Source organism: Chlorocebus sabaeus, chromosome 22, assembly GCF_047675955.1.
Source record: "Chlorocebus sabaeus isolate Y175 chromosome 22, mChlSab1.0.hap1, whole genome shotgun sequence".
Taxonomy (NCBI): Eukaryota; Metazoa; Chordata; class Mammalia; order Primates; family Cercopithecidae; genus Chlorocebus; species Chlorocebus sabaeus.
The window spans coordinates 51,244,708-51,263,523 of NC_132925.1; the positions used below are offsets into that span (position 1 = coordinate 51,244,708).

Sequence of the window (18,816 nt, forward strand, 5' to 3'; positions counted from 1 at the left end):
AGGAAACGTAGGCTCCAAGGGGTAAAACAAATTGCTGCAGATCTCAACGCCCGTGCAGAGGCGGGGCTTCCCTCCACAGGTTGTCTGTTCCCCCCCCCAAGTGTGAGTGCCAGGTTGGGCCCCTGAGCCTTGGCAGCTCAGCAAATAGAACCATGGAGACTTCAGGGCCACCTTCTGGTTGCAACCGGGAAGGGACGGCCAGGGAAACGTCTTGCTTCTGCAAGTACTAAACATTCCTAGTGTTTTATTTTATTATTTTATTGTTATTTTTGTAGAGCCAGGGTCTTGCTCTTTTGCCCAGGCTGGTCTCAAACTCCTGGGCTCAAGCGATCCTCCTGCCTCGGTCTCCCAAAGTGCTGGGATTACAGGCGTGAGCCATGGCACCCTGCCCATATCCAGTGTTTTAAGTAGACTCAGATCAGTAAGAAATGCCAATGGTCTCGTGTGTTGTTTATTTTTTATTTACACTTTCCCTAAAATCGTCCTCTGTTGGATTCGAGATGTATTTCACGGAATCGCTTCTGATTTAGGGCGCCTGAGGCGGCCGCGGAAGGATGGAGCGGTCTCCGACGCCTGGCGCGGGGGCGCGGGACCCAGGGGCGGTCCCAGCAGGCGGCGCCCTCCCAGCCTCTTCCCGCGCCGCGGCCGGCACTTTGCAAAACTCCTCGCCTGCCCGCGGCGGCCGCAGCTCCGCGCCCTGCCGCCCCGGCTTGTCCGCGGGGCAGCGGGCGGCGGAGCGCGGCGGCGCGGGGAGCAGGAGGCGCGGGGGCCCCGGGGGCGGCGCCGGCGGAGGCGGGAGCCGAGGCGGGGCCGCGGCAGCCCCGCGCCGCGCCGAGCCGCCGTCCCCGCCGCGCAGCCATGGCCGCGCCGCCGCCGCCCCGCCGCCCGCTCGCCTGAGGCGCGGCCGGCCTCCGGGCGGGGGGCCATGGCCAGCGCCGCCGAGCCCCCCGGCCAGGCGGCCGAGTACCTGCAGGAGCTGACCCGGATCGTCGCCGCGCAGCAGGAGCTGCTGGCGCGCCGGCGGCGGCGCATCGAGGAGCTGGAGCGCCAAGTGGCGCGGCTGAGCCGGGAGAACGCCGGCCTGCTGGAGCGACACCGGCGACACCTGGCCGCGTGCGCCCGCCGCCCCGACCCGGGCCCCGGTCCCGGCCCCGGCCCGCAGCCGCTCGGCGCCATCCCAGAGCTCGGCGGTCGCCGAGACAAGTAAGCGGGGCCCGGGGCGGCGGGCGTGCCGGGGGCGTGGGAACTTCTTGGGGCCCGCGGCTTCCCTCGGGGCTTGGCTGGCAGGCGGGCGGGTGCGGGAGGGCGTGTGGCCGGCCCCGGAGCGCCCACGCCCGTAGCCAGACCCCTAGGGGCTCCCTGGGATTCTCTGGCGGGGTCGCCTCCCAGACCCGGAGCTCGATCTCGGGTGGGGACTGTGCTCCCTGGAAAGGGGCTCCAGGGAGCTGCCCAGCGCTCCCGCCGGCCTGGCTCTGCGCTGCAGCGCGGAGTCAGAGTCGGCGACCCCTGGAACTCGGATGCACCGGGCGGAGGTCTGTCCGGGGAGCGGATCTAGGTCTCGCAGCAGCAGGGCCAGAACTCCCGACCCGGAGATCCCAAGACCGGTAGGGAGGGGTCGCGGGCCGCGCGAATCCCGCCCTGGAGCGAGCCTGGGTCGCTTGCGGGTCGCGGTGTCCCTGGAATGGACTCTGCGCTGTGTCCAGTCCGGGACGCGCAGAGCCCTCCTCTCTGGACGCCTCCGTCTCTTACTTCAAGGCTGGGGTTAATTCCCGACCGCCTCGCCCAGGGATTACCCGGGGCCATTTCGGACCCAGGATTAAGTGAGGGATAGGGAGAGGTACAGGGCGGGGCTGTCCAGCAGGCCTGGACCCCAGCGTCCCTGCCGGCTCGCAGCCCGCCGGCCGGGTTTTCGTTTGCCTCCCATGGGTGTGGGTGTCGAAACCCGGAGCAGCCTCACCCTGTGGACCTGTGGGCGCCCATCTGGGGCAGGACAAGGGGGCTGGTAGGCTTCGGTGCCGCTGGGGCGGGGTTTCTGCTGCTTTGTGCCCTCTGCCTGCCCCTCTGCTTCTCTGTCTTCGGGATCACCCGGGGCACACACTGAGTTGGCTTGGGGAAGACTAGAAATCACTGTGTGGTTGGGGGAGTGGCCGTGGTCAGGGCTTAAGGACAGTCTTCCTGCTGGGCGGCCCTTCCAGGGTGGAAATGGGGGAGGAGTTAGCCGTGGTCCCAGAATGGGGGGTGGTTCCTGATTCCCAGGAGTCCCAATACTGTCGTGGAGACCCGAGTTTCCCACCCCAGGGGGGCTGCAGTGACTGTGGCCATGGGACAGGCCTTGCTTACTGCCCTGCCTGGAGGGTGTGCTGGCTGTGGGCGGTGCCAGTGGGGCTGGGGGGCTCTTTGGAGGAGCATTGTGAGGATGGGGTCGGGCTGTGGGTGAGCGCATGGCTCTGTGTGTGGCAGGCGCTTGCTCTCTGTGAATGGGGAGGGAGGAGCAGGGTGTGTGTATAGCTCCTAACTGGTGTCACTGGGAGGAAGCAAGAGACCCTGCCCACTGCCTGTCTGGGCCCCACTCCTGACCCTCCGGAGTCTCTGAGACTCCCTTCACTCTTCAGTCCTGCCACAGCAGCTGTGGGTCTCCTGGAGCTGGTCTCACAGGGGCCCGGGCCCTTTCCCCCACACCAGGAGAAAAGAGAAGCTGGGGCTGCCCAAGGAAAGTCCTCAGCAGCTTGGGGAGGTGGCACCAGGGTAGGTCCCGAGTCCCTGCTTTCACAGGAAACAGTGACATGTTGGTTGGCACATGCCTCACACCACCACCCTGGGGAATGGCTTCCTTTTTCCCCTCAGCGTCACCCCTGGTGACCACGCAGGGGACAGGAGGATGCTGAGAGGCAGCACATCCGTCCTGCCGTGGGGCATCTGGGTTGCATCCAGGCAGCCCCTGGTTGGGGGAAGCTAGGATGGGAAGGCTGGGATTTCGTTTCAGAAGCCCCTGGCTCTGTGTCCACCTGGCTTCCCCTTAGTGGAGACACAGCCATGGCCTATGAGAGAGAGCATCGCCTTTAGGGAAAGCAGGGTGGCAGTACAGTCCTCAATCCACTGTCTCAAACTTGAACGTGTACACCAGGAGCCTGGGAATCTTGCTACAATGCAGATGCTAAGCCAGTGGGTCTGGGGCGGGCCGGAGTCTGCATCTCTAGCCAGCTCCTAGGACACTCACTGCTGCTGGGCCCGGGCCCCAGGGTGAGCAGCAAGGCTGTGGGGACTCCTGGTGTGAGCAGGAGCTGTGGGTGGGTTCTCTTCAAGATGGAGCAGCTGGGTCCATTTTTGTACATCTGATTCACTCCCTAGTCTTTTGGGAAGGAGAGTGCTGGGGTATTCTCCTCTCACAGGAGACTCACAGGGACGGGGGCATCATGCAGCCTGCTCACATGCATAGGGTTCTGGGCCCCCCGGGACTGCTCTGCAAATCATGGGTTGGACATGTCCTACTGCTCATCTGTAGAGCAAGGTGATTTATGCCTAAGGAACATGGGATAACCAATCGCTTTAGGACTTTTATTAAGCACCTGCTGTTTGCAGACTCATTATCAATGTGCTTGGAAACATAAGAGGAAGAATGGAGAGGAGAGGAAGAGAATAAGCAACTCTGTGTGGAGAGACCAACATGGGTGGGCAAACTCGGGTCCCAGGCCCAGCCCTGCACTTCCCATCTGGTGACCATGGGACAAGTCACACTACCCCTCCTAGCCTCAGGTTTTCTGAAATGCAGGCAAAGCAGGAATGATCATAGCTGCCTCCCATACTTTTTTGAGGATTAAGCAAAGATGGGCATGGAGGAAACTGGTATACTGTAAGTGCTTAATGCAGGTCAGATTCTTTCATTGTCCACCTGTTTGTCATTTCTTTTGGGCCAGCTGAGTACAGGCAGGGGGTGAGAACTTTGGAGCCGGGTGCAGGAGGCATGGAGAGGGGAATGGGTTACCATGAAGAGGGCTGCCCAGAGGCTAGGTGGGGGTTGAGCATGGGTTTCCCAAGGCGACAGGGCCATGCAAGGCCACAGCATCAGGATTGACTTCCTGCTGGGGACTGAGGTCCCCTTTTCCCCTGCCTGCACACAGAGGCCCTGTGAGGGAGGGTCTGGCGAGCATGCCAGGCTAAGCCAGGCCTGGCTGACCTCCTACTCAGCCTCCAGATTCTCTGGCCTGAGTCAGGAGCCCCCAGCCCGCTGCACAGACAGAAGGTGCAGTGACTTGCGGGGGGATGGATAGATGCAATTGAGAGATCACTGAGCAGCCTAGTCCTGGGACAACAGTTAGCCTGGCACTGCCTCACCCATGTAGTCCGTGGGCAGGTTGACTTTATGTGCCGGAAGTGTCCAAGTCCAGAAACCTTTAAACTTTCTCAGAGAGTGCTCTTTCATGCCTTGACGCTCCCTGAAAAATACCATCGTGAATTTCTCAGCTCTGGGAAAAACAGGATGATAACAGGAAAAAATACAGTGATGGGATGCCTGTGGTTACTTTGATTATTTGGCTATGTTTTTTCCCTGACATCAGAATTCATATCCAAAGTCTGGTTGGCTACATGCTAGTGATCTGTTTCTGGAATTGCTGTCTGCTCACTAGAGGTTCAGACGCATAATAGGCACTCAGTAAAGATTTGTTGAGTGGATGAAGCCAGAGGGATCGATTAAGGCCATTGCATTTTCCTTTAGAAAGTCAGTTGAACTTCAGCAAGCACAAGTGGATTGACAACCACCCAGACCCAAATCCCAGGGAGCAGGGATGGGACCGATGGCTGCATCCACCAGGGGCTTCCTGTGTGCCTGCCCTGCTTGCGGTCTATGCCTTGGTCAGGTCATCTCCTTGTCTCATCACTCCTGTGAGGCAGGTGCAGCTGCTGCTCCCATTTTACAGATGTGGAATCTGAGGCTCAGAAATCATGGCCTTGCCCAAGCTCTCCCATCTGGCTAGGGGGTGGAGCCAGGTCTGGCTCAGCCTCCCTGTCCAGCCCCCTGCCCCCCACCCCCTGCCAAGACGGAGTCTTGCTCTGTCATTCAGAGAGGAGTGCAATGGTGTGATCTCAGCTCACTGAAACTCTGCTTCCCGGGTTCAAGCAATTCTCCTGCCTCAGCCTCCTGAGTAGCTGGGATTACAGGCACCACCACGCCCAGCTAATTTTTGTATTTTTGGTAGAGATGGGGTTTCACCATGTTGGTCAGGCTGCTCTCAAACTCCTGACCTCAGGTGATCCACCCGCCTTGGCCTCCCAAAGTGCTGGGATTACAGGCGTGAGCCACCTTGCCCAACCTCCCCCCCAGCTCTTATCCACCCACCACCTGCCCTTCATGCTGTCAAATGGCCAGACCGTCTCCCAGGATCTTGGTGACTCCTGGCCTCTTGAGCTGGAGAAAGCCCAGATAGGAGGTTTCCGCCCTGCCGTGTGCAATCTTGTCACCAAGGCAGGGCTCCTGGTGTCATGTGGGGTGGCAGTGCAGAGGGGGCAAGGATTTAATGAGATGATCCCTTCCAGCCTTTGATCTTTCAGAGTTCCTTGGCAGAAGGAAACATTGCCTAAGGAGGCTGGGGGTGGGGGTGGGGAAGCCCAGTGGAGTGTCCTGCCTCACTTTCTGGTCCCCTCCAGCCCTTAAGTGCTGTCATATCACTGGGAGAGGACGTTTTTCTGACGCTCTGAGTTGGTGACTCACTCTGGGGGAGGTTTTCAGTGGCATTCAGGCTCTGTTGATTTACCAAACCAGTATTCTTCCCGGGTTCGTGGTGACATTAACCGTACGGTGGCACGTCAGTTCAGAGGCAAGCTCGGGGTGGCCACTGATGAGGGGGCAGCAAGCAGAGACTGGATTGTCCTAATGGGCAGCAGGCTGATGACACAGGAAGCCACCCTCAGGAGGGTCCTGCCGGGAACCCCGATAAGTGTGTTGTTCTTCAAAGTAGCCGGGAAGCAATGCTGGGCCAGGGGCTGGGGGTCTGAGGGCACTTAGGTGGGATTTCCTGTCCCCTCTTAGCAAAGAGGAGGGGGCTGTGGAGAGACCGAGTGAGGCGAGAGGGCTCTTTTCTGATCTCTGAGTTGGCAGAAAGGGTGGCAGGGCGGAGGGAGATACTGTGTCATATTTTGGTTCAGTAATGTTCTTGTTCTCCCTGCCAAGATAAATCCTGTGTCCAGTGCTGGGGAGGATGTCCCCAAGTCAGGAACGAGCTGCAGCATGCTCTGGGAGACTTGTCCTGATGGGACAAAATGTGTTCAACTCCAAGGGAGTGGGGAGAGAAATTCTCATTTTCCAGCAGATGGTAGAGTCCACAGAAAGACGAGGGAGTGTGTCTCCAAAGCTCTCCCAGCCGTCTGACAAACTGGGCAAATTATTATTTTACAACCTGGAAAATAAACCATGAGATGTTTCTTTATCCAGCTCGAGCTGAGGAAGACAGTGAGTGGCACTGTGTGCGAAATAAAGTCGGGACCTAATTGTTTCCGACGTTTGGTTTTCGCCTCCCCTTTCTGGATTCAGGCTCGCTGCACCTGCAGAGATCAGGAGGCTTGGCCGTGCTATGAGGAGTGAGAGGGGTCGGTCACGGTGGAGGGGCCCGGAGTCAGGCATTTGGGGACATCAACATTTTTTGCCAGCTGGGTGGCTATTTCTCAGCTGTTTTGTCTATGACATTGTTTTGACAGCTGATCCGGTCTTTTGTGTCTTATTTTCTGTGTGTGTGTGTTTTTTTTTTTTAAGAAGGAGCAGCGCTTTGCCTAACTTGGGAAGTGCACCATTCTGAGCTTGTCAGGGTGTCAGCCGTATAATTGCCACAGAGCAGCAGAAAAAACAACACAGGCCAGCCAGGCGTTCTGCAAGAACTGGAATAGGGGAGAAGGAGTTGACCTAATTGGAATGGAGCAGAGGCTGTGGTGGGGCCAGGAGGCAGTCCGAGTTCAGGGGCCTCCAATGTTCTGCCCCCGCCTAGGGCAGACCCGGGCCAGGCTGCAACCAAGTGACTCAAACGGAAGCTCTGAGGCAACAAGGCCCTGGGAGTTTGAATGCTGCCCTCCGAGGGGCGGATATTCCAACAGGATGCACCGGGCCAGTTATGGCAAACATTGGGTGCTTCTGTTTTCATCGGGAAACAGCTGCTGCCTTGAGGTTGCCAACGCCTCTCTCCAGCCCATCGGCCCTGGCCTTGCTCTGGGGATCCCGCAGGCCCCCATAGGTGGCTCCTGAGCAGTTAGCGCTGTCCCTGCAGCAGGCTGGTAGGATCCTAGCCCTGCCTCAGCCATTTCCCTGCTGCTTGGACTTTCCAAGTAACAGCCCCAGCCTCTCTGAGTTGCTGTCTCTCCCCATGAAAATGGAGAAGGCCTCTTCCGTGCAGAGAGAGCAGATACGGGAGTTGCCTGTGACCCGGCATTAGGTGGTGGCTCCAGGGGGAAGAATAGCCAGGGCATCAGTAATGGTTTTGAGGAGGCCGGGCGCAGTGGCTCACGCCTGTAATCCCAGCACTTTGGGAGGCCAAGGTGGGCAGATCACGAGGTCAGGAGATCAAGACCATCCTGGCTAACACGGTGAAACCCCATCTCTACTAAAAATAGAAAAAGTTAGCCGGGCGAGGTGGTGGGTGCCTGTAGTCCCAGCTACTCGGGAGGCTGAGGCAGGAGAATGGTGTGAACCTGGGAGGCGGAGCTTGCAGTGAGCCGAGATCACGCCACTGCACTCCAGCCTGGGTGACAGAGCGAGACTCCATCTCAAAAAAAAAAAGAATGCTTTTGAGGATTGTTTTCCCTCAGTGTTTTATTACAAAAATATTCAAACATACAGAAAAGTTGCAAGAGCCATATGGGGCAGAACACTGTCCCCCTGGGTTCTGCAATGAAGGTTTTGGAATATTTACTATGTTCCATGCCCCTCCATCCTTGGAGGTGTCTGGAACCTTGTGGATGGGGAGCTCACATTGGTGGGGCACCTGCTGTGGCCCAGGAGCCAGGCCCTGCCCTGGCTGCACCTGACCGCCACCTCTTCTACTTACACCTGTTCCTGGGCTGCTTGTCCTCGGTTAGGGCAGCTCCCCAACTGCCTGCATCATGCAAATGGGAGATGGAGACCTGTACATGGAAGATTACAGAGAGATCAGGTCAGGGAGGAAGGGGGCCAAGTGGTGTGCAGCCCCAGAGCAGGAAGCCAGTGACCACCCACGGGTGTCAACAGAGGCTTCCTGGAGGAGGTACCTTTGAGCTGAGACTTGAAGAGCAGGAGAGAGGAGGAGGATGGTGTCAAGGCAGGGGAAGCAGCATGTGTGTCTGTGCCTGGGGTGTGTGAGGGGCTGGGCGGTGCTGTTGTTGGTTGTAACGGGTCAGTGCAACTGGACCAGGTGAGACCAGCCTAGGGCACTTGCCTTTCTTAGAACCTAGATATCAGTTTTTGGGGGCTGGTGGACAAGACTGGCCCTTGCCCTCCAAGCTGGGCCTAGCTTGAATCCTGATTTTGAAGTGTTCGGCTTTCCCTCTTGGATGAGGCAAGATCCACAAAGGAATGGATCAGAGCCTGTCGTTCTGCACCTGAACTTAGAATGTGTTGATTGTAATGAGGCCACAGCAATAACTGAGCCTGTTCTAGGTGCTGCATGCTGGGCACGTTCTTCTCTGTCTCTGTTGATGCTCTAACCCTGTGACAAGTGTGAACTGTCCTCATCCCATTTTGCATATATGAAACCTGAGGCTCAAAGAAGTTAAGCGGTTTGCCCACAGTCACCCAGTGGCAGTGGTGGGATTCACACCCAGGTCTGTCTGCCTCCAGGGCCGGTGCAGTTCACCACCACGCCGGGCTGCTTCAGAACTGTTCACTGCATGGTGTAGATGTTTTGGAAACATTGGGGGCCATTTCCAAATGTGGCATGGTCCCTTCCCCAGATTTTTGGCTTCAGAAGCCAGAATGAACATAGCTTTGTCACCCACCTGGAGACAGCCCAAGTTCCTTCTCTGCAAAGCAGCTGACAGTGGTTGCACCCTGCTGGCAGGGCTGCTATGGGCAGTGGGTGCCAGTGTGCTCGGGGAGAGTCCTCTAAGCTGTGCAGCACTCAGCAGCCAGTGCGGGGTGTTCCTCTCTTGAGTTGGTCTGACTTCCCCACTCCCCTTAGGTGAACACTTGCTGAGCTCCCAGAAAGCTGCTGTTCACGTCTTCATTCATGCAGGACACACTTGGGACATGTGGTCGCAGGGGAGGGTTGGGATGGGGACCTCCTCTCTTGGCTTTGCCCCAGCTTTTGCTGGAAGCGCCTGTGGTGGTTTAGATGTCCTTTGCTCTGCATACTACTTGTGTGAAGAGCATCACACCTGCGGAGAACCAAGGGGCCTGGGCCCGCCCCCTCCATGGGAACCGCAGGAGCACGACTTGCTAAGGGCAGAAGACAGGGCCTGCTCAGAGGGTGTCCTGGGACCAGCAGGGCAGGAGGGTCCTTGCATGTGTCTGGTAGTGCTGGGGACCCTTCCAGGGACAGGCGTGTGTGTGGATGAGATTCACGGATGGGCTGCAGAGCCCATGAACAGCCCGAGGCTGAACGGGACCTGGTGGGGTAGCCTGAAAAATCCAGAGACAGGACTCGAGGGAGGGTCCCAGCTTTGAGGTCTGCCTGTACTTTCTCCCCGTCGGCATGTGAAATGCACCTCTCTGAGCCTCAGTTTTTTCATCTCTGCTATAGGGACAGTGACAACTGGATCTCCCTCTTAGGGTTGCCCTAAGTGGGGAGTATGCCTGGCGGCATGGTTGAGGTACAGGGAGCGGACCAGTGTGCATAGGGCAGAGTGAGGGGGACAGCGTGAGAGAGAAGCGTGGAGGCAAACAGGGCAGGGGTGAGGGGTGAGGCAGAGCCAGCAGGGCCATGTGGGCCCACTGGGGACTTTGGCTTTGATCTGAGGGAGATAGAAGTCCCTGGAGGGTTTTGAGCAGAGGAGGAAGTGATGGGACTTAGGTCTGGGCAGGATCTCTGGCCCCTGGGGCAGGCATGGGTACCAGGGTGAGGGAGGCTTCAGGAGACGCTGCAGAGCTGGGTACTGGGAGCCTGGGCAGAGGCTGCTGGGGTGGGCAGGAACACGTGGGCTGGGGATGAAGGCACACAGCCCCACCCTGTCTTTCCCCCCAACAATCACCCGTCCAGATGCGAAGGAGAGAGAGGAGTGGAACCAGAGAGGAGTGGCTCCAGATGGAGGGGCCGTGCCCATCTTGGCTGCCTGCAGCAGTTCTTGGAATGTGGAGTACTTGAAATGGGAAGTTCTTGAAACAGGAAGCGAGGGGGCCGGTGACACCCCTGTACTCTGCCTCTGGCTCCCCACACCTGGGCCACCCCCTTCTTTCACCTTGAGGGAGGAGCAGCCCAAGCAGGGACGCTCACTTTCCTTGGGCTGGCCGGGGCTTCTAGACAGCTTGGGTGAGGCTCCCTGTGGAGTATTTGGGCAGCATGGTAGCCAGGAGGCAAGATACAGACCTGGGGCCAGGCCAGCAGCCTGAACCCCAGCTCCCTCCACCACACACCCCCTGTCTTCTCTGTCTTCTCTGGCCCAAGGCTGAGCCTCTCTGTGCTTCAGCTTCCTCACCTGTAAAATGGGGTTATAAAACCTCCCTGCTGGAGGAGTGGCAAGGATTACATCCTTGATGTATGTAAATGTGCACAGAGCCACTTGTATCACTATTGTTCCTTCTTTCTCTGTTGAGAAGGAAAGTTATTTTAGAAAGTCATGGAATTTGGAATTAGGTGACTTGGGTTTTAGCACATGTCTCTTATCTATCCACTTCTCTGCATAGTTAGTGCTGCTGATTTTGAATCCAACCGTTTGTACGATGTGTTATCTCAATCCCTTTAACGCTGCAGCCTCTTGACTGTTTTAAAGTTGTGGAGTCTTAATTTTATTAAATTGAATTGAGGCCTCCCCACAAAAAAGGAGGAACCTGGAAAGTTCCATCTGCCTCCCACAACCTACGACGTGCTCACATCTCTGCCTTTAGTTTCTGCGAGGCTTTACTTTTACCCAGTTCAGCAGTTCCCAGACTTCGAGATGTGTAAAAATCCGCCACCTAAAAGGGGTGTGCGGGGTGACTCTGACCATCCCCTTTGACCCTCACCCATAGGTTGGCCGGCTTGCCCTCCCTGGCACCTACTGTGAGTGTCTCTGGGCTAAGGACTCAACAGATGCCCCAGTGCTGGGGCTTCACCACCACCAGCTTTCCCTTTCACCAGATGATCCTGCAGGGCTGTGATGGACCACATCAAATAATGGGAACAAAGGTGTCTTGAAAGTGTAACATTGTACGAATGAATGCCCCTCACCTAGGGATGGAATGTGAGGGGTTTCTGCCACCCCTCCATTGTTGATGAGCTATAATAGTAACCTTGATGACTGGCTATTTATTGTAAGCACTTGCCACAATTCTGTGAAGTGGGGAGCATTATTATCTCCGTTGTGTATGTGGGGGAACTGAGGCAAAACAAAGCAAGGGTGGTTGGGAAGGTTGTGGTATGAGCAAGGATCAGCCAAGCCTATCCCTATCAGAGCTGTCATCTAGACATTTTTAGGGAACTGTTAGTTTCGGTCCGTTTTGTTCAGAGAACATACTTTGTGTGATTTGAGTCCTTTTAAATTTGTTGAGACCCATTTTAGGGTCTGAGATGCAGTCTGTCCTGGAGAATGTTCCATGTACATTTGAGAGGAATGTTTTCTGCTGTTGGGTGAACTGTTTTGTACATGTTTGATAGGCCTAGTTGGTTTGTAGTCTTGTTTGTGTCTTATATTTCCTTGTTGGTCTGCCTACCTGCTCTGTTTATTATTGAAAGTGAGGTATTGATGTCTCTATTATTATTCTTATTTGTTAATTCCTATTTTGATTTAATTATAGTTTTTTTTTGAGAAAGGGTCTTGCTCTGTCATCCAGGTTGGAGTGCAATGGTGCAATCAGAGCTCACTGTAACCTCAAACTCCTGGGCTCAAGCAATCCTCCCCATCAGCCTCATGAGTAGCTGAGACTACAGGTGTGCACCACCATGCCCAGCTGATATTTAACATTTTTGTAGAGATAGGGTCTCGCTCTGTTGCCCAGGCTGGTCTTGAACTCCTGACTTAAACTGATCCTTCCACCTTGGCCTCCCAAAGTTCTGGAATTACAGGCATGAGCTACTGCACCCAGCCTCCAATTATTATTCTTTAATTGTCTCTTTTTTCGTTCATTTCTGTCAGTTTAAATACTTCATGTATTTTGGGGTTCTGTCGTTGAGTGCACATATGGTTATTATTGTTGTGTCTTCTTTTTTTTTTTTTTTTTTTTTTTTTTTGAGACAGAGTCTTGCTCTGTCGCCCAGGCTGGAGTACAGTGGCGCCATCTCGGCTCACTGCAAGCTCTGCCTCCTGGGTTCACGCCATTCTCCTGCCTCAGCCTCCCGAGTAGCTGGGACTACAGGCACCCACCACCACGTCTGGCTAATTTTTTATATTTTTAGTAGAGATGGAGTTTCACCGTGTTATCCAGGGTGGTCTTGATCTGCTGACCTTGTGATCCGCCCATCTCAGCCTTCCAAAGTGCTGGGATTACAGGCATGAGCTACCACACCCAGCGTATTGTTGTGTCTTCTTAATGGATTGTCCCTTTTATCATTATGAAATGTCCTTCTTGGTCCCTAGTAACAATGTATATCTTAAAGTTTATTTTATCTGATTTTAGTTACAGCTACTTTAACTCATTTTGGTTACCATTTGTATATCTTTTTCCATCTTTTCATTTTCAACCTATTTGTGTTTTTGAATCTAGAGTGAATCTCTGGTAGACAGAATGTAGTTATATTATGTTTTTTGTTATCCATTCTACCAGTCTTTGTCTTTTGATTTGAGTGTTTAATCTACATTTAATATAATTATTGATAAGGCGAGATTTACATAAACAATTTTGTCGTTTATTTTCTGCATCTTATATATTTTTTCTTCCTGTATTCCTCCATTATTACCTTCTTTTGTAACTATTTTTCTAGTGTAATATTTTAATCCCCTTGTTTATTTTAGTATATAGAGGACCTTTTAGAGCACGATAAAACTTGTTCTAGGGGCAGAACATCCCACATGAATTTATCCTCACCCAGAGAGAATAAAGACAGGGGCAGGATCTAGACAGGGAATGTTGACAGTGAAGCCCAGAAAGTGGCAGGCCCCAGAGAAAAAAGCTGGCAAACACAGGTGCGGACTCATCACAAACTGGGTAGGCACCAAGGAACCAGCCCAGAAGCTTCCTGAGGACAAGGAGAGTGAATTATTTGTCTCTGCTATTTCTTTAAGGGATCCTGCCTCAGGGTAGGTTTTAATGAATATGTATTGAATGAATGAATCAGCAAGTCAATTAATCCATCATTCAGTCGCCGTAAAGGTTATTTGTTGGCCTGTAACAAATTAATTAAACATTTAGTTTTAAAAAAACCACCATTTTATTATATCTCATTTTGCAGATCAGAGGTTGGGCAGTGCTTGGCTGGGTGGTTCTTCTGTTCCCTATGTTTTTAATGGAATACTCAGTGGTATTCAGCTGCATGATGGGCTGATCTTAGGGGATCCAAAACAACTTCACTCACACATCTGGCACCTTGTGGAGGTGTCTGGGAGGTGGGCTTAGCTGGGACTGCCACCAGAGTATCCACATGTGGCTTCTCCAGCCTGGTGGCCTAGGGGCCCCCAGAGCCAGTGTTCTAAAACGCCTGTGTGGGAGATGTGAGGCTTCTTGTGATTGGACCTCTGGAGTCCCAGGTGTACTTCTGCCACATCTTATTGTTCATGCGGATCACAAGGCCAGTCCAAATTCAAAGGCAGATGAATTGGCCTCTACCCTCCCTGGGAGAAGGAGGGACAATTTGCAGAGGTCCTTAATCTCCAACATTTGGTTTGCTTAGACTGGGCTCTATCACTTCTCCTTGCCAAGGTTGCAGAAGTTTCAGAGTGGCCTGCCCACAGGCGGGCTTGGAATGTGGCCGCTGTCCTGCCCTGCTGAGCTGACCTGTCTGTGGAGAATCACTTTTAGGGGTGGCTGTGTCTGCGGCATTCTCATCCTCTAGTGCAGCTCATCAGGAGGCCAGTACCCCGCCCCCGACAACCTGGCTTGGGCACTGAGGATGCTTCCTGGGCAGGGACCTGACCTGTGCCCTGGGTGGGGGACGGGAGTAGGCTGGGCTTCCCAGCCCAGTCACTCAGGGAATGCTTGCCCGTTCTTGTCTGCGTCCCCCTCACTCCAAGCTGTATTTTTAACTCCTGCCATATGGAGAAGCAGCCAAAACATCCAAAGAGGGAAAGGGGATCTGGAGAAAATCATCACTGCAGTGCGATTTGGATGGCTGCAGTCACTGAGAGCACTGCCTTCTCAGTCCCACCTTCTCCCTGGGCACTAAGGACACCCAAGCAACCTTGCTCCTACCTGGCTGTCGTCCTGCCCTGAGGGCAGGAGTGTTGGCCTGAGTTCCTCTCTTGCTGACGAGGGTGCCCTAAGCCGGTGGCCAAGTGCCTGCTGGTTGCCTAACCCCAACTCCCTACACTGCAGCTTGCTCCAGATGCCTGCCGTTTTCACACCTCGTGCTGTTCCCGCTGCCTGGAATACCCAGCCCACATCTCTGTTCTTGCCTTTTGAAACCCCGCATGTCCCCTGAGGACTGACTCTGATCTCAGAACCTTTCATGGTGCTGACACGTGTTAGAATAAATGTCTTCTCTTTATGTTGATTATATTTATTCCTGTAGCCGTAGTCCCTCTGCAGACTTCCTGTCTTGTTACCACTGGGGGCCTGGGGGCTTGCATCTTCCCTCTCTGGGGCAGGTGGCAGCCACACCCCTTGCTCATCTTTGGAAGCCCTCCTGCAAAACTGCCCAAATTTAAAATGACATATTTTGAATGAATCGATGATTGTTACATGGACAAGGGTCTCCAGATTGGAATGCACACACCCCTAGGGGCAAAGGACTCGATTTTTTGAGGTGCAGGGAAAACATGTACAATTAAGATTGTGTCTGCAGGCCGGGCGTGGCAGCTCACACCTGTAATCCCAGCACTTTGGGAGGCCAAGGTGGGCAGATCGTGAGGTTAGGAGATCAAGACCATCCTGGCTAACACAGTGAAACCCCGTCTCCACTCAAAAATACAAAAAAATTAGCCGGGCGTGGTGATGGGCGCCTGTAGTCCCAGCTACTCGGGAGGCTGAGGCAGGAGAATGGCGTGAACTCGGGAGGCGGAGCTTGCAGTGAGCTGAGATTGCACCACTGCACTCCAGCCTGGGTGATAGAGTGAGACTCTGTCTCAAAAATAAAAAAAAGATTGTATATTTGCACTTATTATTTAATTTACTCCTTAAACATCTTTTTGGTGGGCCCTTTTATGGATATTTGTGACATCAGTGCAGTCTCATCTGCACATGACTTACAAAGACACAGGTTCATGGTGGGGATCTTGCTCAATGCTTCTGACAGGGGAGCCTCATCAGAAAGTCTAGTGTCAGTGGCCTGGACCACAGCTGAGTTTTCACTGCTCTCTCCTGGAGACAGCAGCTTTCCTGGCATAAGGGTCTGTTCTGTGAGATGGGCTGAAGTAAGTATGTATTAAGTGCCTACTGTGTGCTAGCTGGTTCTTTTTTATCTGTACATCCCCATTCTGAAGATGAGAAAACTGAGGCTCAAAGAAGTGAAGCCCTTGCCTGGGGTTGTACAGCTGGTAAGTGGCAAGGGCCAGACATGGGCCTGGTCTGTGGGACTCCCAAACCAGTGCTTTTGGCATCCTGCTCCGTGTCTGGTGGCCCTGTTGCCCTCCTCTGGCCGAGCTCTTGGGCTCTGCTCAGGGCTGTGCATTGGCAGTGACAGGACCTGGCCTCTGTGTTTCTATGGTTTCTGCAAAGGGTGATCCTGCTAGTAGTGGTGTGATGCTTGTCCCTCATGGACAGGACTCACCAAGCCCCTTCTTTTTCGTCCCCACAAATGTGAACGCTCCAGGCTGAGAGAGGATATAGGTGGATCTGGAGGAGAGCTGGTTGAAGGGGGCACAGCCCTCTTGTTTAAGTAATTTGCTGACTCTGGCCCCAGAAGGGCACAGGGCTGGGGGGGACTTGTTTAATCTCTGTTTTTCCAGATTTTCATTCATCAGATGCCAAAAATCCAGTCCTCTTTGACTGAAGGCGACCAGAGGGATGGAAAACGCGGCTTTTATTTCATCAGAATGTCAGCCTTTCTTCTTTGTGTGGATTGTTTTTATTGTAAAATGTAGTTTCTTTTATCTCCACTGAACTGGTACCAGGTCTGTCCTCAGCCATTCAGGCTGCCATAACAAATGCCATAAACTGTGTGGCTTACAAACAATAGACACTTATTTCTCACGGTTCTGGAGGCTGGGGAGTCCAAGGTCAAGGTGCCGGCAGGTTCAGTGTCTTTCAAGGGCCTTACTTTCGTTTATAGATGGTGCCTTCTCGCTGTCCTCACATGGTTGGAGAGGCAAGGAGCTTTCTGGGCCTCTTCTATAAAGCACTTATCCCAATCAGGAGGGCTCTGCCCTCATGACCTCATCACCTCCCAGAGGCCCTGCCTCCCAACACCGTCACCTTGGAGATGAGGATTTCAACACATGAACTTGGTGGGGAGGACACAGACATTCAGAGCACAGCAAGGTCCAATAGAGTAAGCGGTTATGGAGCCTCTTGTGTGCAGACGTGTGCAGGGGTTAGGGGTGCAGCCAGGGGTCAGGGGTGCATCCAGGGCCCAGGGCATTCCTGCCGTCCACTTCACAGCCTGGTGGGGGAGCAGATACACCCCTAGAGCACCCCCTGTTTGGGTGGCTGAGATAAGAGCTTGCTGAAGGACCGCCTGGGCTGGAGGAGGCAGTGAGGGTTATTAGGAAGGACAGTGAGCCCGTAATTGTCCTGGCCTCCACTTTTGTGCTCTCCTTCAGAGACCCTGGGGATTCAGCATGTGGGTCTCCCTGTGCCTACCTTGGAGAGGGTTGGCTTTTGGTTTCTTCTTAAGGTGACAGCTTCAGCAGTTTTCTGTATTTCTCCCTGAATAGTTCTCCTTTGCTTGATTTTACTGAAAAAAAAAAAAAAAAAAAAAAAAAAAACCTGCTTCCTCCCCATCATGGGAGCTGCTGGCTGCTGCTCTGTGCACGCTGTGTGGGCTTCCCTGAGCCTCCTGGTTTAATGAGAAAGTCCCTGCCCAGGGTCTGGGCCTCAGGGGCCTGTGGGCTTCCCGCTGCCCGGCCGCACTGCAGGCTGAACTTGACCAGTAAGAGGCTGGCGTTTGGGCTAGTTAGACCTGTGCTCCTTGGGCATTTTCCATACTTTTGAGACTCCAGGGAAAGCTGTGTCTCAGGCTGCTTGATGCCACGTGGAGTCCAAGGGCTATGGCATTGAGATTGAACACTGTCATCTCTCCTGCCACAATATGCCAAGTGCAGTTTGATTAAGACAAAATCGTGGAGGTGGTGGGTGCATGCAGTCTGGGTTTGGATACTGGCTCCATTCTGAGCTGTGGGGGAGTGTTTCCTCATCCTGAAAATGGGTGCAAGAACAGTGCCTCCCTCAGACAAGGCCTAGCCAGTGCTGGGGGTGTGGGAGTACTCGCTCCGTAGTGGACCTCTGTCATGATCATTTCAGGTGTAGGGAAAGTAACAGCAGGAGTCTCAGAGGTGAGAGGGAGCCCTGTGCTAGATAGGCATGGGATGTGTGGCTGAGATTGCTGCTTCCAGTTACCTGATTTCCTTTTTTTTTTTTTTTTTTTTTTTTTTTGCAATAAGGTGTCTTTTTTTTTTTTTTTAAATGCCCATACAGCAGAATAAAGACTGCCCTTCTCAGCCTCTCTAGTGGTTACATGTGGCTATGTGCCTCTGTGGTAGCCAGTAGGAGGTAAGCAATAGTGTGCTGTGCCACTTCCAGAAAGTACCTTGAGAAAGGAGTGTTGTGTCCTTTGACCCTTGCTCTGTGTCTTGTTGGCTGGAATGAGCATGTGATGGCTGGGGCTTAGGCAGCCACTTTGGATTGTGAGGACAGTGGCTGCACCAGAGGGATGAGGGGGCTGTGAGTCTGGGGAAGCCTGTAACCTGGTAACCTGGAGGAACTGTCCCACACAGCCTGGACTGCCCACTGCCACACTCCTGCATGAGAGAAGAAACCATGGGTTTCAGTCTGCGTGTATTTGTTTTTGGTCTCTCTTTGTTGATCCTGACCCTAATGTTATCTCCAGAGTGATTTTTCGACTGTGCTTCATCTCTGGGAGCCTGAGGCCTCAGAGTTTGAGGGAGTGGGGGTAGAGGTGGGTCCTCCTGGAGCCCAAGTGTTGGGATGGTGAATTGAGCCACTTAGCAGATGAGGGCTGGGTGCTTCACGCAGTGCCGGTGCACAGGCAGAGGCTCTGCCGAGGGCTGGGCCCTGATCCTAGGGGATGCTGGGTGTCTCGTCACAGTTAGGGCAGCATCTAGCTGTGGTGGGGCCGGCAGGGATCTCGCAGGGGAAGAGCCTATGGGCCAGTGAGGCTGCCCTGCATGGGCTGAGGAGGAGGCAAGACTTGATTCACTTGGACAGGTTGGGGGGACACATGGCCAGACCTTTTGGACCCGGGTCACTTCTCAGGGGCTGGAAATGGTGCTCCTCTGCTTTCCAGGGGAAGAAGGGGTATCAGGGCTGCAGCTCCCACCTTCTTATCCTTCTGTGCCCAGCCATGCTGCTGAGAGAGAAAGAGAGATACAGAGACAGACAGACAGAGATACAGAGAGACAGAGGGAGACACAGAGAGACACAAACAGAGAGAGAAGGAGAGACACAGTGATAGAGAGAGA

At 54.1% G+C, this 18,816-nt stretch overlaps 1 protein-coding gene across 1 annotated transcript in view; it reads left to right on the forward strand.

The window, feature by feature from the left end:
- Positions 1-650: 650 nt before the first annotated feature.
- The window catches only part of IQSEC1 (IQ motif and Sec7 domain ArfGEF 1), a 391,698-nt gene continuing 373,532 nt past the window's right edge, over positions 651-18,816 (forward strand). The window contains exon 1 of the mRNA XM_038003508.2: positions 651-1,203. Coding sequence (XP_037859436.1) covers positions 926-1,203 — 278 coding nt within the window. The 5' untranslated portion in view covers positions 651-925. The remainder of the gene's footprint in view (positions 1,204-18,816) is intronic.